This window comes from Chrysochloris asiatica, unplaced genomic scaffold (genome assembly GCF_000296735.1).
Source record: "Chrysochloris asiatica unplaced genomic scaffold, ChrAsi1.0 scaffold00036, whole genome shotgun sequence".
Taxonomy (NCBI): domain Eukaryota; kingdom Metazoa; phylum Chordata; class Mammalia; order Afrosoricida; family Chrysochloridae; genus Chrysochloris; species Chrysochloris asiatica.
The window spans coordinates 12,807,644-12,824,083 of NW_006408554.1; the positions used below are offsets into that span (position 1 = coordinate 12,807,644).

The window sequence follows — 16,440 nt, forward strand, 5'->3', positions numbered from 1 at the left end:
TTCCATTTTAACTATTTTAAGAGTATAATAATTCACTGACATTAGTTAAACTTCCCATGTTATGGTATCCTCACCACTACCAACTTCCAAAATGCAGGTGATTTATTTTAAAGCAGGTACATGTTCTTTATAGAACATCAATATTATTCATGCTTATATTTCCTTGAGATAACCATCATAGAATAGTTCATTCAAATCTTTTTATGCATATATTTATGATCATATTATATACATATATATATATTTATATGGCACCATAGGATAAGCACTCAACTTCAAGGTTGGTTTGAACTGCAAGGTTGGTGGTTCAAACTCACCAGCCGCTCCTCAGAAGCCCTATAAAGGGTTGCTATGAGTCAGAACTAACTTGACAGCACTTAACAATGAATAATAACAACAACAACAACAACATGTAGTTTTGAGTAACAATATTCTTTATAAGTATTTTCTGCATAATTTTATATTCTTCTAAAATGTTATTTTAAATATTATTTTATTCTTTAAGCACGATACTTTAGTTAGCCATTTCCAAGCTACTGGATATATAGGCCACGTCCAAAGTTTTCAATGATAAGTAACTGAGGTGAGCATCCTTGTAAGGAAATCCTTTAGTCACATAGTGATTTCTATAGGTTATATTCATAGAAGTGAAGTTAGTGAGACAAGAGGTAGATACAATTTTAAAGCCCTGCGTACACTTGGCTCAACTGACTTTTGGAAAAGTGGTACCAATCTATCTCTTTTTCGGGAGTAAGAAATTAGGAGGGAAAAAAAATGCTACATTTGGGGATTTGAAAATCAGTGGCACATGATGAGGATGTGGTGACATTGGATTCCTTATACACTCTGAGTAGGATGGAAAATCATCCATTCGCCTTGGAAAACAGTCTGGCAGTTCCTCAAAAAAGTAAACGTGGTGTTATTATATTCCACTCCTAGGTATATACCCAAGAGAAATAAAAAAATATACCCACACAAAAGCCTGTGGATACAAACACACCACTATTCATAGGAGCACTATTCAGAAGAGCCAACAAATACAAACAATCCAAACATCAATCGATGAATGTATAAGTAAAATATGTTATATCCAGACAGTAGAGCATTGTTGTTGTTAAATGCCACTGAGTCACTTCCAACTCATAGCGACCCTGTATAGGATTTCTGAGGAGTGGCTGGTGAGTTTGAACCACCGACCTTGTGGTTCAAACCAAACCTGTGGTCCAGTGGTCCAGTGCTTTACCCTATAGCACCTGACTCCATTGGGCAATCAGAATGAATGGAGTACTGATATGTGCTACAACAGGGGATGAAATTTGAGAGCATCATGCTAAGTGAAAGAAGCCACAAAAGACCATAAATTGTACGATTCCATTGTTGTAAAATGTCCAGAGACAGGGAGTCCCTGAGTGGTACAAATAGTTAATGTGGGCAGGAGGTTCCAGTCTGCCCAGAGGTACCTGGAAAGAAAGAACGGGTGATTTCCTCCCCAAACCCAGCCTTTGAAAACCCTGTGGAGCACTGAACTAGCCTGGTCACCACAAGTCAAGAGTCTACTCCAAGACACCTGGTCTCCAGGCAGAAAGCAGGTCAGCGGCGGCTTAGGGTTGGGGGTGGGAGGACTGGCAGGTGATACTGAAAGGCAACCAGGTTTCTTTTTAGAATGAGAAAATATTCTAAAGTTTATTTTATTGACTATTACTCAACTCTGAATAGACTTAAAACCACTGAAATAAATACTTCCAATGGATGAATTACATGTTATGTGAATTATATATCTCAATACAGCGATCACACACACACAAATCAATGACTCAATTTGAATTAAAAAAATACTTAGGAATATTAAGTTAAATGTATTCTTTCTATAGCATATTTGAGTCCTAGTGTGGCACCGTAGTAAGCACTGGACTGCTAATCACAAGGTTGGTAGTTCAAATCCACCAGCTGCCCTTGGAAACGCTATATAGAGTCGGTGGCACACAACTACCACAAGGTTGGCAGTCTGAACCTACCAACCTCCCTGTGGGGGGAAAAATGTGGTAGTTTTCTTCCATAAAGATGACCCCATGGGAACCCTATGTTGCTGTTGTTAAGTGCCACCGAGTTGGTCCCAACCCACAGCCACCCTGCATAGGTTCCCAAGGAGTGGCTGGTACATTTGAACTGCCGACTTTGCAATTCAAACTGACCCTTGGGTCAAGCGCTGATCTTACAGTTGCCACACAAGGACTCCATATGGAAACCCTATGGGGCAGTTTTAGGGTGTCCTGTTGGGTTGCTATGAGTCAGAATGGACTTGGTAGTTTTTGTTGTTGTTGTTGTTAAGTACCATGGAGTCGGTTCTGACTTATAGTGACCCTGTACAGGGTTTCTGAGGCTGTAAATCTTTACGGAAGCAGAAAACCTCATCTTTCTCCCGCAGAGCGACTGGTAGTTTCGAACTGCTGACCTTAAGGTTCGCAGCCCGATTCATAACCACTATGCTGGTAGCATATATAAAATTTCCCAGCTATCCTAAATTTATAAACTGAAAACAAACAAACAAAAACTCAAAGCAAGAGATTGGGAGAAGAAATTAAATTATGAATTAGCTCACCACAGATGAACACCAGCATTTCCAAAGCCGATGCCAGCAAAAGCGCTCGCCAAGTGCATTTTAGACCTTGCTTCAAGATCGTCAGGATTTCTGACAGCCCTGTAAATGACATCAATAACTAGCCATAACAACAACACTGACATTTCCTACTGGATAAAGAACTACCATGGGGAAAGAACTGAGGGGTGGAGGGGTGGTGGGGAAATGCTACTCAGTAGGAAGAAAAATTAGGCAAGTAATTCAAACGACATCCTGTCTTCTGAAGGCAAAGACAAACATATTTTCCCACCAATGGTTTCAGCAAAGGCATAATAAATATGTTGTCAGCCTGCTCATGTGATAGAATGGTGCCCAGAGGAGCGAAGCACTGACCCTTGGACTGCAAGAGCTGCACCCCAGGACTCATTCTTCTTCTTCACTTGTCAGTGACCATGACTGAGGCTGCAAATGGACTCAAAGTAAACATGTGTTCACAAAGCCGGCCGGCCGTGCTGGGCTCACTGACGTGTGCCCAGCCACTGGGTCTACCTGCAGGCCAAATGCAGCCCAGGCAGCTCAGATGGAGCCCACTTCCTGGAGTTGGTGGAAAGTGCACATGTATTCTAATATTTATTATTGTGGAAGTGTGATGTTATTGCACAGCAAACCTTTGCTTACTCTGTATGTCCCTAATGCCACTTCACAAAAGCAAATTCTGAAAGGCCCCATTCAGATTTGCTCACACTGCTTGGAATCACTGAACCTGGACAAAGCCACTTCTCACTTGGCTCCCTCCGATTTCGTGTTAAGGACTCCTGTATGAAAGACAAGTGCTATATCCCTTTTTTCCTCGTTCTCATTTTAGGCATTTTTGCCTTCTTTCCAAAGCTCCATATCAGTTCTTTACACCCCTTATAACAAGTAGCTGATGGTGGAGATTTCAGACTTACATTAGTCTACTCTCTCACCTTCCACACGAGATCTGCCTGGACTTCTGTCTCTGGTCAAGCACACTGTGCCCACTCCCACCTTGTCCAATGCTGTTGTGTCTCTGTGGTGGTCTCCATGCTTCCCCTCTCTCAGCTATGGACTGCAGCTCCAAGTGCACCTCTCCCAGGGAGCCTTTGATTTCAAGGTCCCATGCTCTGTCTGGTTCTCCTTGTCTAGTGCCCTTTCCCTTCATTATGTGTAAAGACAAACTGAGTCTGTCTTGGCATGTGTCTTCATGTCAGTTATTAGCCTTCATCCCTAAGTATATCTTTGCTCACTCAGGAGCCTCTTGTGGTGATGCCATTCATAATTCCTTCAAAACCCTTTTGGAATCCTTTAATAGTTTCTCTTTCAAATCTCCTGGGACTATGAACTCTATATATTCATTTCTTAAATTGAGTTCCTATGTGTTCGTGCAATGGGTCAATTCCGTGACCTTTGGACAGGGCCCAGAAGTGCACAGCCAACATCTGACTCTGTAGTTCTCAGGTCTGTCCAGGGTGGTCAAACTTCAAAAGACATCCCACTTCATACTAGCTTTGCTTTTGAGGATTTTAAGTCCAGGGTGGTCAAACTTCAAAGGACATCCCACTTCATACTAGCTTTGATTTTGAGGATTTTAAGAATACACTTCCATTTATCCTATCTGCATCCTTCCTAATTTGTTGTTAAGTGCTGTCGAGTCAGTTCTGACTCATACAGACCCTGTATAGGGTTTCAAACTTCCAGAGGTTTGAACTACTGACCTTATGGTTCACAGCCCAGTACTGATCCGAAAGTACCACACCGGGACTCCTATTTTGTCAACTCTGACCCAAGCCAAGGTATTTCAATTGCCTCATATGCATATGAGAACTGAACAATGAATAACGAGGACCAGAAGAGAATTGATGCATTTGGGTCACAGTGCTGAAGAAGAATATTGAATATACCATGGACTGCTAGAAGAACAAATCAATCTGTCTTGGAAGAAGAACGCTCCTTAGAAGTGGGGCTGGTGAGACTTCATCGCATGTACTATGGAACAGTTCTTGGAGAATAACATCATTCTTGGCAAAATAAGGGGTCAGCAAAAAAAAAAGAGAAGACCCTCAACAAGATGGATTGACACAGTAGCTGCAACAATGGGGTCAAACATACCAATTGTGAGGCTGGTGCCGGACCGACAGTGTTTTGTTTTGTTGTCTACATAAGGTTGCTGAGTCAGAACTGACTTGATGGCACCTAACACCACCACCAACAACATTTTGTTGCCTCACAGCTGCCTTTGCCTTACCAGACAGAAGGACCCAGATTTCATCTGTCCTTAGGGAGCACCCCACCAACCCATATTCCTTCCAAGCAGTACTTCTCTGTGTCCACTGATTGAGCTTCTAGTGAATGGCCTGGCTCAGGACATTTCTGAATCAAGCACGTCACATTTTATAGGAAGGTAGGTTGTACTTTTTCTGTTTTGTGTCTATTCCCTCTCTGTTGAGTGACATACCTTTTCAGATACTTAGCAACGATCTGCAGTGCGTGCACTGCCCAAATGTCGCTGATTGGGTTGCTGCCCTGGTACGCTGGTCGGGTGACAGGACTGGAAGGGCAGGGACTTCGCAGGTGGTAGGGGAGAGCAGTGTAGGACTCCAGGGCGTGGCTAGCAAGAAATATTCAAAATACATGGATTGAGCATGCTGTCTTCATCCTTCCCTCTCCACTCAGATTATAAATTGTCTTTGAAATACTTGGTATGTGTTCCCTGTGAGAATTATAATACAGGTCATCCGTCCGTTTTTTGCCCATTGACAGTCATCAGTATTATAGAAATGAATATGTGACATTTATATGAACAGCAATGCATATTATTTTTGATCACACATGGCCCCTTTCCAGTATAAATAAATCTGTATGGTGTTACACTATTTAAAAAAAAAACACAAAACAACAAAAAATCAAACCTGTAAAACAACTTCCTTGTATAAGCTACATGTCATCTTATATCCTGGGATATATCATGTTACCAAACGTGGGTCACTGTTAACTGTTGTTGTTGTTGTTAAGTGACACTAAATTGGTTCCAATGCACAGGGACACTGTATAGGGCTTCCAAGGAGCAGCTGGTGAGTATAAACTGCTGATCCTGTGGTCAGCTACCCAGTGCTGATCCTATAGCACTATCCCATGACTCCTGCTAATCTCTGTTTCATCAAGAGTACAGTGCAGGGGGTAAGAACCAGACTCTGGAGTCCAGCACCCAGATTCCTGACAACTAACCTTGATTCTACTAATCTATGAACGCTTATCAAATGCTCTGAGCAATAAGATATGGCTTATTGACCCAAGTACTAAATATAGTCCCTCCAAGTTGGATCAGGACCTACCAAAGCACATCGAAGCCACTGTTAGCCACCACCCAGTGAGGCATGTGCAGGGTATGGAGAGGGTCGATCAATCCCAGTGTGGGTTTGATGGCTCTTGAAGCAATGCCTAAAACATAAGGATTTTCAATAAAGGCTCAAGGCATGAACACCATTTAAAAAATTAAATAACTTCTATAATGATCCTACCGAAACTACATGATAAGATTCATTCCCATGTAGGGTGGCAGAAAGGCGCAGTGCACAGAGATTGGGAGTCAATAACCTGGATTTTTCAGTGGCATGCTGGATCTGGTTCTACTGGTGCAGATAAACCAACTGTACGCATCCCAACTCTGAGCTGAGTAACATCATTGGCCATGGTGGGCGTGTCAATAGCAAAGAACTCAGCAAACACCACAAATCACAACTTTTAGCTTGTTTTTAATTTCAGAGATCTGGTTTACCAGCATACCACAGTTTGGTCCTTGTTCTACAATTTATTTTGTGTCTTTGGGCAGGTTACTTAGCTCCCTGAGTGCCCTCTTTTTTAACAGTAGATTTTAATAACACAGGGCCTCTAGTCTAGTCCTTTCAGAGCTGTGGTAAAGGCTCAGGTGAGACAAAATTATGTAAAAACTTTTTTAGAAAACTATAAAGCAGAACTTAAATGTTGGTCACTGTTATTAATATGATCTTTGACAACATCAAAATACAATTTAACTCTAAAAAGAAAAGTTACTCTAAATGGGCAGATGAAGGTCCATTTTAGTCTGCTATAAAGGCCATGTTGTGCCTAGGGTCGCTATGAGTAGATTATCGACTCGATGTCACCTAACAACAACAAATAAAGGCCATGAAGAAGACTATGGAGCCAGAATCCTGGAGAGGGATATTTCTACCACATTAGCCGAGAATAAGTAAGAAATGGCAGAGAAACTGATAAAGACAACCGAGAAGACAGAAAACAGAACAATTGTTACCTGAGCATGAGGGAGAAGTGAGCATGAGGGAACCTTCTGGCGTGATTAAGATTAAATTCAACTGTGGTGGCGGTAATGTGAGTGCATATACCTGCCAAAATTCCTGAAAGTGGAACCTTACAATGGGTGTATTTTGCTGTATAAAAATGATATCTCAATAAAGTGGATTTAAGAAATGAAAAAGATGGCAAAGAAAGGAAACAAGCATTTTCATTGACACATAATGACTAACTGGGGCAGAAGAAAGGTCAATCAAAGTTTATGGATATTTCCAGACGTTTCTCATAGACCATTATCGAAAGAAATTTGGTTGACTGATTTATATTTTTATATGTACTTGGAAAAAGAAATAAAACCCATTTACTCTTAATTCCACAATGCTTTAACTTTTAAATATCAGGATTAAAGAACAGGATAATGACAGATAGGAGAAAGGATTAAAAACACAAAACAAAACAAATCTGGGCAAGGTTCTTACCAGTTTTTACTTTCAAGTGTTCATAGTCAAAAATGGCCACCCCTGTAGTTTCACTCCCGGTTCCTGAAGTAGTTGGGACTTGAACAAAATAATGTTAATTATAATAAGGTATATAAATAAAGGTAAAGGAGTCCCTAGGTGGTGCAGAGATGAAGCACTAGACTACTCGCAAATATGCTGGCAGGGTTACCTCGGATCAGAGACCTGGCAATCCGCTTCCAAAAGCCTTAACGACCTTAGGAAGCAGGGAGTGCCGACTCTGTACAGAGGTCGCCATTACATCAGCTTGATAGTAACCAACAGCCATAACAAATAAATGAACTTGTTTTAATTGCCATTTAAATCGCCTCTGAGGAGTCCTGTGTGGTGCTGTAGGTTAATGCGCTGGACTGCAAGGTTTTTTGGATTGTAAAGTTGGTGGTTCAAGCTCACCAGCTGCTCCTCGGAAACCTTACACAGGGTCGCTATGGGTCGGAACCGACTCAAAGGACTTAACAACAAAATCGTCTTCGGAAGCAGAAAGTCTTATCTTTCTCCTACAGAATGGCTAGTGGGCTCAAACCGGCCAACCTTGTTGTTCGCAGTCCAATGCTTATCCTAGGAAGCCATAGTGCTCTTCAAAGATACGTGTTGTTCCAACTCACAGAAGTGGCTGGTGAGTTTGAACTGGCGACCTTGCGGTGCAAGCTAACCCAGAGGTCCAGCACATTATCCCACAGTGCCACACCAGGGGTCCTGGTTCCACATTAGAAACAAATGAACAGCATTAGTACAGACGCGCTGTGCTGTGCATTGTGTGTGTGAACAAAGAGGTGCTATAGCGACCTCAGCTCCTTCAGTTCTGTAGCTAAAGCAGCTGCAGCTGCTGTGCATTCAGACGCTGGCGTCTCCTGCAGGAGAATCCCCTTTGCTGTCTCTAAAAGACATCTTTATTCCCTCTTGGCTGCAAGAGCAGTAACACTTTGCCTTTGCTGGGCTCGCGGTTTTGTAGCTCTGTCAAGTTTCTAAACTTTACTAACACCCCTCTAAACTTTACTAACACCCCTCTAAACTTTACTACCACCCCTCTGTGTGATGCTGACACATCTTCACCAGCAGGCTCCATTTGCCAGACATCAATTAGGCTGATTCCTAATTTATGTCAAAACAGTTCATCTGCCATCAACTAACCTGCACACCATCACTAGGCTCTTTAAGGAAGAGAGAATGAGAGAGGAGAGAAAGAGAGAGGGACAGACTGTCCGTCACTTGAAGGATCATTTCCAGTTATCAAGATAGTACATCTTAGCTAAAAAAACTCTAAAGTAAGAATGAGCTAGCAGTCATAAAAATGGGAGGGAAGACAAGACCGGAAGACCCCAAGGTCCCCTGTGGAGCTGACATGCCATTCTGATTGGGATTTGCATGTCTGCCCAACACAGCAGATGTTGCTCAGCACAGTGAGTCCCTGCTGGCCACATGTCTCAGGGAGGAGACAAAGCCTGAGGTCAGCTGATGAGCACTCATCTGGAAGAAAGGGTTGGGTCAAAACAGAAAAATAATAGCAAACATTCCTCTTAAACTTCACAGTGGCTGGCAAAATGGGTCAGGGTAGAAAGGGGTTTAGAGAGATATAAGAATATGTATATATGATTCTCTCCCCGACTCTCCATCCCATATAGTGACTTCATTGTTTCAATTTGCAAACTTTCCTACCATTGACCCAAACTGTCTCATAATGATGATCAGGATTCTAAACAACAATGAATTGCTATCTGTTTTGCTCTCTAAACAAGCATGATACTGAAATGAAGAAAAAAGTATCAGGAAACTTTAGAAACATATACCCTAAAATTACAAGTTTACATCTTTCCTAAGACCTTTTGGTGACTGTAAAGTTTAAAAAAACCAAATTCAAAATCCAAAATGTTTACCTGCAATCAGAGGTTTCAGAGGCACGGACACAGGCTTTCCCTTCCCAATGGGGGCATTCACATAATCCAGAAACTCAGAGTAAGGGCTTGAGGAATACAGATTAGCGGCTTTACAGGTGTCTATGGTGGAGCCGCCACCTACAGCCACAAAGGCATCAAAAGCTCCCTTTTTGGCAAATTCAATCGCTTCCACGAAACTTGGAGAAGGTTAAAAAGAACAAAAGTCACATTTATCAGAAGTAAACTGCCATGCCAATAAATAAAGTCTGGAGCAAGTTTTGAACAGTGACACTTGACTTATACTTCCAGTAACCAACAACAACACAAGAATACCTTGCATCTGTTGGCTCCACCCTCACACTATCATAGACTTTAAAGTTGATCCCATTCTTAACTAAGGAATCCATAACAGCTTGTGCAGGAGGGAGTTGGGAGAGATTCTTGTCTGTCATCAAACAAACATTTTTAGCGCCCATGTTTTGCAGGTCCTATGATAACAACAAAAAGAACTCACCAGTTAGATTGCATTGCACTAAAATGGAAACAGACTTTTTTTTGATAAACTCAACATTGTTCATTAAAAAAAATAAAGACCTAATTGTTGTCAATTAACACTTATTATTACTATTTTTAAAATCTGAAGCATGTCTAGCAGGTGAATGTAGAAAGCTCAAATACTTGCCATGCCCACTTCCTTTGTAACTCCTGCTCCATATCGAATATTTGAAACAGCCATCTGAAAAACAAGATTTGGATTTTGAAAGCATTCTTAACATTGTAAAATGGTTGCCCATTGCCTAGAGAATAAAGCAGATACTCCTTAACATGGCCTTCCAAGTCCCCTCAAACTGGCCTTTACCACATCTCTAAAAAAACCTTGACTCCAATCACACTGGAATTATGTCTTTTCCCAAATACACCACACACTCTCAATTATTCCTTCAGCATCAAAATGCCTGTCTCCTCCCACCTCCACTTAAATTCCCTATCAATTTTTTCCCATTTTCTATTTTCCGTCTTAAATGTTATTTTTTGCCCTTTTATTCACTCACCCAACTATTCATCCCATCATCTATTCTTTCCTCCATCTACCATTGCATCCATCTACCTACCCTTACATTCAGGGATCCATCAACCTATCCTCCTACCCACCAACATTACTGTGTGGCTGCTGTGTTCCAGGCACTGTGCTACTGTGTTTGGCTCTGGAAAAAACTATAAACATGACTTCAAAAGTTTACAACTGAGAAACGAGCCTTTAAACTGATGAATGATGGCCATTTTTGATTGACTACAGTTTTGTTTGATCCATATTATGTTTAATTTTATGAATTGGTTAATAGGTTTTTAAACTCGGTCAAAAGATCCAATGTGACAGTCTGAATTTTGGTTTCTCTTGAAGAATCTGGCCATACTGGGCTTGTGTTCCTACGGTGTTAGCAATGATGGTGGCAGCAGTGGTGTGCTGTCGAGTCACAGAGAGCCTGTATGTGCTGTAAATCTTTAGTGGAGCAGAAAGCTTCATCTTTCTCCCATGGAGCACCTGGTAGATTAGAACTGCTGACTTGGTGGTTAGTAGTCCTGCTCATAATCAACTATGCTACCACGGCAATAGATACTCAGTCATTACTTTGCGCTGAATGGTGGCTGGACCCTTTAGCTGGGGGCGGTGCCCTCAGTGAATTCTGCAGTCCTCACCCAGTTAGGACTGCTCAGTTAGTAACTGTCAGACTCCTGTGATACTTCATTTTATAACTCCTGCACTAGGAGGGAGAAGGACTTCAGCAAATAATTAAAAACAATTTCTTAATTCCAGCGTAGTAAGAATTCACCACAATTAATTATTCCTTTAATCTATTAAACTCCTGGTGTGGTGCTGTGGGATAAAGCAGCGGATCACTAGGTCAGTTTGCACTACAAGGTCAGAGGTTCAAACTCACCAGTTGCTCCTTGGAAACTGACTGGATAGCACTTAACAACAACACTGAAGATAACTTTTGTCTCTTTTGGAATCATTATATTAAGAAAACTAAGGAAGGCTTAGCATATAACATGAGTTTAAGTCAAAAAGTATTACTGCAAAATAGATACCTTTCTTATATAAAAATATCAAAATGTAAAGCAATTTTCTCAACTTATCCTGCATCTAAATCTATATACTTTGGAAGCAGTGTTTCCACCATTCTAACCCTTTGCTGAAGAATGCTGAGCTCTTTCATTTAAATCACATCAAACAGGCATTTTTTGGTAGCTTCAAGGATGACTCAAATCATGTTCTTTTTAAGTGTTTAGGGAACAAAAGAAGTCTAACAGGGGTGAGAACAGGGCTAGAAGGTGGAGTAAGGTTTCCCAATGGAATTCTCACAGGGCAGCACTTGCTACCCTTGAAGCATCATTGTTGTGTTGGGAAAAAATTCTACAGTGAAACTTTTCCTGACCTTTTTCTCACCGATGCGGTTTTCAATTTTCTTGAACCTTCTTTATAACAAATCCCCATGATCGTCCTGAGTCCTTTGATGAAATCTATCAATACTTCCCCTTTGGAGACCCATCCCCCCCCAGAAACCAGTCACTATAACGTCTGAGCTGACCTCTTTGCCTTGAATTTAACTGGCCCCATAGATCCCTTGTAAGCACTGTTGTGACTGGACCTTTTTTCAGAAGGCATTCTAAGAAGACTAAGACAAGTGTCACACTGAGAGAACTTATCTGTCACCAGCCACTGACCACAGAAACATGTTTAAGCACATTTTGTTTGGAATAAACCCATGCATTTAGGAACTGGAACACTAGTAGCAATACTTTTGACTTACCCTCATATATAACTTGGAGACTTTGTAGAGGTGGGAATTTATCATATTTTAAAGACAATACAGAAGGTAGCATTCTAGACATTATTCATGTTATCAGAAGACTTACACTCCATTATCCTGACAAGCTATTTTGCTAAAGGCTGATGGGCTAAATAATTAGATTGCTACCAATTAATAACAAATTTAAAGTGAAATAATAAGGCCTTCACAAAATAACTCTAGTTATATTTTCCCAGTCATTTATAAAAGAAAGAACGGGTGGTTAAATCTACCTCAAAGGCATAATCCGTTGTTTTCCCAGAAGCTGAAAGTCCAGGAGCTAGAAATAACAAAAACTGTCATCAGAGAAGGCCTAAAAATAAAGCAAAATATTATTTTTGCTGTTGTTAGGTGCCATCGAGTCGGATCTGACTCATGCAACCCTAAGCACAACAGAACGAAACACGTCCGGTCATGCGCAGTGATCACATTTGGGCCCATTTTCGCTGCCATCTTGTTGGGTGTCTTCCTCTTTTTCACTGACCCTCCACTTTACCCAGCATGACAGCCTTTTATAGGGACTGGTCTCTCCTGAGACTCTATCTGAAGTATGAGAGACAAGTCTTACCGTCCTGGCTTCAAAGGAGCATTCTGGCTGTGCTTATTTGATAGTAAATTGGTATTCTAGTAGTGAACATAAGCATTTCTCTTAAAGTTTTAGCTAAAATAGATTTCTTTTTCAGGTTTCATTGCTACACATTAAATTAAAGTAGAAATTTACATATTAGGGATGAAAATGTAATGCTAATGCTGATTTTTAAAAAAATAATGCTGGTGTGCTGTAGAGTCAGTTCTGACTCATAGCAAACCTGTATAGGGTTCCCAAGGCTGTATATCTTTATAGGAGCAGAACGCCTCCCTTTTCTCCTGAAGAACAGCTGGTGGATTCGAACTGCTGACCTTGCAGTTAGCAGTTTCAAATGTTTTCTCTATTGTAATTAAGATATAGCTTAGAAAACATAATGTGTAAAAAATCCTGGAGAGTCTACATAATTTGTTTAGGGTTTGCTTTCATTACTTGTTGTTGTTGTTGTTAAGTGCTATTGAGTTGGTTCTGACCCATAGTGACCCTGTATAGGGTTTCCAAGGAGCAGCTGGTGAGCTTGAACCACCAACCTTGCAGTTCAAACTGCTTTGCAGTCTGGTGCATTAACCCTCAGCACCACACCAGGACTCCTTTCATTACTTAAACCTCAGTAATTAAAAGCCCACCACTCATTTGTCAGTTTGTCTTACAATGGTGGCTTGTATGTTGCTGTGATTCTGGAAGCTATGCCATGGCTATTTTAAATATGAGCAGGGTCACCCACAGTGGACAGGTTTCAACTGAGCTTCCAGACGAAGACAGACTAGGAAGAAGAAGAGACGATTACTTCCGAATATTTAATTACTGAAAACCTTTTGAATAGCTTGGGAACACTGTCCACACCAGATTATTGAATACTGAAACATGATGAAGAGCACCAGAATATTATCAGATATAGTGCCAAAAGATGAGCCACTCAGGTTGGAAGGCACTCAAAATGCTGCTGGGAAAGAGCTGCCTCCTCAAAGTAGAGTTGACCGTGATGATATGAATGGAGTAAAGCCCTCAGGACTTCATTTGCTGATGGGGCACAACTCAAAATGAAGAGAAACAGCTGCAAACATCCATTAATAATTGGAATATGGAATGTATGAATATAGGAAAATTGGACTTACCAATTGGCTATGGTCTTTGATCTTCCAATGAGGCTATGGAAGATCAAAGACCATAGCCTTTAGCATAGGTTGCATCTCAATATAAACAAAAAAACAACAACAACACAAAAATCCTTACCCCTGGACCAATAAACAACATCCATATAAGTGGAGAAAAGATTGAAGTTGTCAAAGACTTTTCTTGGTTCAACCATCAACACTCATGGAAGCAGCAGTCAAGAAACCAAACGATGTATCGCATTAGGCCAATCTGCTGCACAAGATCTTTTTAAAGTGTTGAAGAGCAAAGATGTCAGCTTGAGGACTAAGGTGCGCCTGACCCAAGCCATAGTATTTTCAATAACCTTGTATGCATGTGAAAGTTGGACAGTGAATAAGGAAGACCATAGAAAAATTGATGCATTTGAGTTATGGTGGAGAATACTGAAAGTACCAGGGACTTCCAAAAGAACAAACAGATCTGTGTTAGAAGAAGTACAGCCAGAGTGCTTCCTAGAGGCCAAGATGGCCAGACTTTGTCTCTCATACTTTGGACATATTGTCAGGAGGGACCAGTCACTGGAGAAGGATATCATGTTTGGTAAAGTGGAGGGTCAGGAAAAAAGAGGAAGACCACTGATAAGATGGATTGGCACAGTGGCAGCAGTGATGGGCTCAGGTGTAGCAGAGATTGTTATGTTGGTCCAGGATGGGACAGTGTTTCATTCTGTTGTGCATAGGGTCACTTTGAGTTGGTACTGACTCGATAGCACCTACAACAAACAAATTAAAGCCACATAACAATCAAAGTCACAGTTAAAGGTCCAAATTGTGGTATGGTTGGAGAACAACCATTAGTAAATTCATTAATTAGCGTTCTGCTTATACTTAAGTTGTTACTGTTGCTAAGTGACATTAAGTTAGTTCTGACTCATAGTAACCCTGCAAAGGGTTTCCAGGGAGTGGCTGGTGGGTTTGAACCTCCAACTTTGCAGTTAGCAGTCCTACAGAGCCACACTAGGACTCCATACTTCTCATTGCAACCGTCAGAAATTGCTTTTCATAGAGGTAACTTGTCACAGTAAGATACTTACATTTTTAAAGTATGACAATAAAAATAATAGTTTTCTTTATGACATTTAATTTAAAAATGTATAGTGTAGTTCTTTGTAAAGTAACAAGTTTTAATTATGATAAATATGATTTTCTGGCATACTGGAAAAAGACAAGGGACCCAATTAATGAATTTGTTCCTTGTCTTTATCTACTTATTCACATCAGTCCTGGTCAGTCATAAGGTAAACATCTAAATAACATTTTTCTCTACCATTTTTTAAATACAAAGAGACCACACCTAGACGAAAATTGACCTTTGGCTTCTCAAGCGTGATGGCATCCTTAATCAAAATTCAATTTTCTTTGGTTCTGACAGGCTTTAAAGAAATGAATCTATTATCACCGTTACTAAAATTTAGCAAAGACATAAAGTGAATTCTAGATAATAGATTATTTTTCTCTAAACTATTAATTTTATTCCACCTAACAGGAGATTACTGATTCTTTGTTTTACTTAAGTTTTACTTAATATAAAATTGTAGAAAACCAGCTGATCTTTAAAATCCTTCATATGCCCAGGAGGTTTGTCAGGGCTGATCATGTTTCTACTAGTAGATGGTGGTCCCTTGGCTTGGGGCATTCCATGGGCAGAAAAAACATCAGGTAGCTAGTTGTTCTTTCTCTTCTTCGCCCAGCAGACTTCTCTGTGTCAGCTTCAGCTCCTGAATGGACAAGAACACTTTCTATTCCTCACCTTCCTGTTTAGATTTGGCCTTTGCTTCCTAGCGCCTAAATCAGCTTTTGTGCCAGTAATTCATATTATATTCTGAAGACAAAAATGGGCTTCCTCCTGCTCTGTGGATAGTGGAGTTTGGAGAGGATTAAGAAGCTGGTAAAAACTGAACATTTTTATCATTTTTTTTTCTTTACTATTTATTATTGTTGTTGTTGTTGTTGTTAAGTGCCATCAAGTTGGTTCTGACCCATAGTGACCTTATATGCAGCAGAACAAAACACTGCCAGATCCTGGGCCAACCTCACTACTGTTGTCACGCTTGCGTCCATCAATGCTGCTACTTGGCCAATCCATCTTGTTGGTATGATATCCTTCTCCAGTGATGCTTTTGAGTTATGGTGTTGGAGAAGAATACTGAAAGTGCCATGGGCTGCCAAAAGAACCAATAGATCCGTTTTAGAAGAAGTGCAGCCAGAGTGCTCCTTGGAGGCCAAGATGGCCAAACTTCATCTCTCATACTATTTATTATAGTTTGGGTGAAAGATTACAGAGTAAATTAATTTTCCTTCAACAATTCATACACATTTTGGTTCAACTAATTTTGTTACATTGGTTGAAATCCCCTCCATGTAACAGCACTCTTTCCACTTCCTCCCTGGGTCCCCCAACTCCATTTGTCCTTCATTCCTGCCACTTCCTGCCTGTTGAGCAATGCTGCCCTTTGGTTTCATATGGTCGACTGTACAGAGAAATACATTATTCACTTTCTAGGCCTATCTGTTGTTTGGTTCAAGTTTGGGAGTGGTGCTGTAGGAAAAGCACTGGACTGCTAACT

General features: G+C 40.7%; 1 protein-coding gene across 3 annotated transcripts in view; it reads right to left on the bottom strand.

Annotated features, from left to right (window-relative positions):
- The window catches only part of ADHFE1 (alcohol dehydrogenase, iron containing, 1), a 48,654-nt gene that overhangs the window by 18,174 nt on the left and 14,040 nt on the right, over positions 1 to 16,440 (bottom strand). The window contains exons 3-10 of one of the 3 annotated variants that reach the window (XM_006860045.1): positions 12,367 to 12,413; positions 9,964 to 10,017; positions 9,615 to 9,769; positions 9,282 to 9,478; positions 7,369 to 7,446; positions 5,932 to 6,037; positions 5,055 to 5,207; positions 2,600 to 2,698 (exon numbers count right to left, since the gene is read on the bottom strand). In XM_006860045.1, coding sequence (XP_006860107.1) covers positions 2,600 to 2,698; positions 5,055 to 5,207; positions 5,932 to 6,037; positions 7,369 to 7,446; positions 9,282 to 9,478; positions 9,615 to 9,769; positions 9,964 to 10,017; positions 12,367 to 12,413 — 889 coding nt within the window. The remainder of the gene's footprint in view (positions 1 to 2,599; positions 2,699 to 5,054; positions 5,208 to 5,931; positions 6,038 to 7,368; positions 7,447 to 9,281; positions 9,479 to 9,614; positions 9,770 to 9,963; positions 10,018 to 12,366; positions 12,414 to 16,440) is intronic. The other 2 variants (XM_006860046.1, XM_006860047.1) reach the window with 2 other exon arrangements.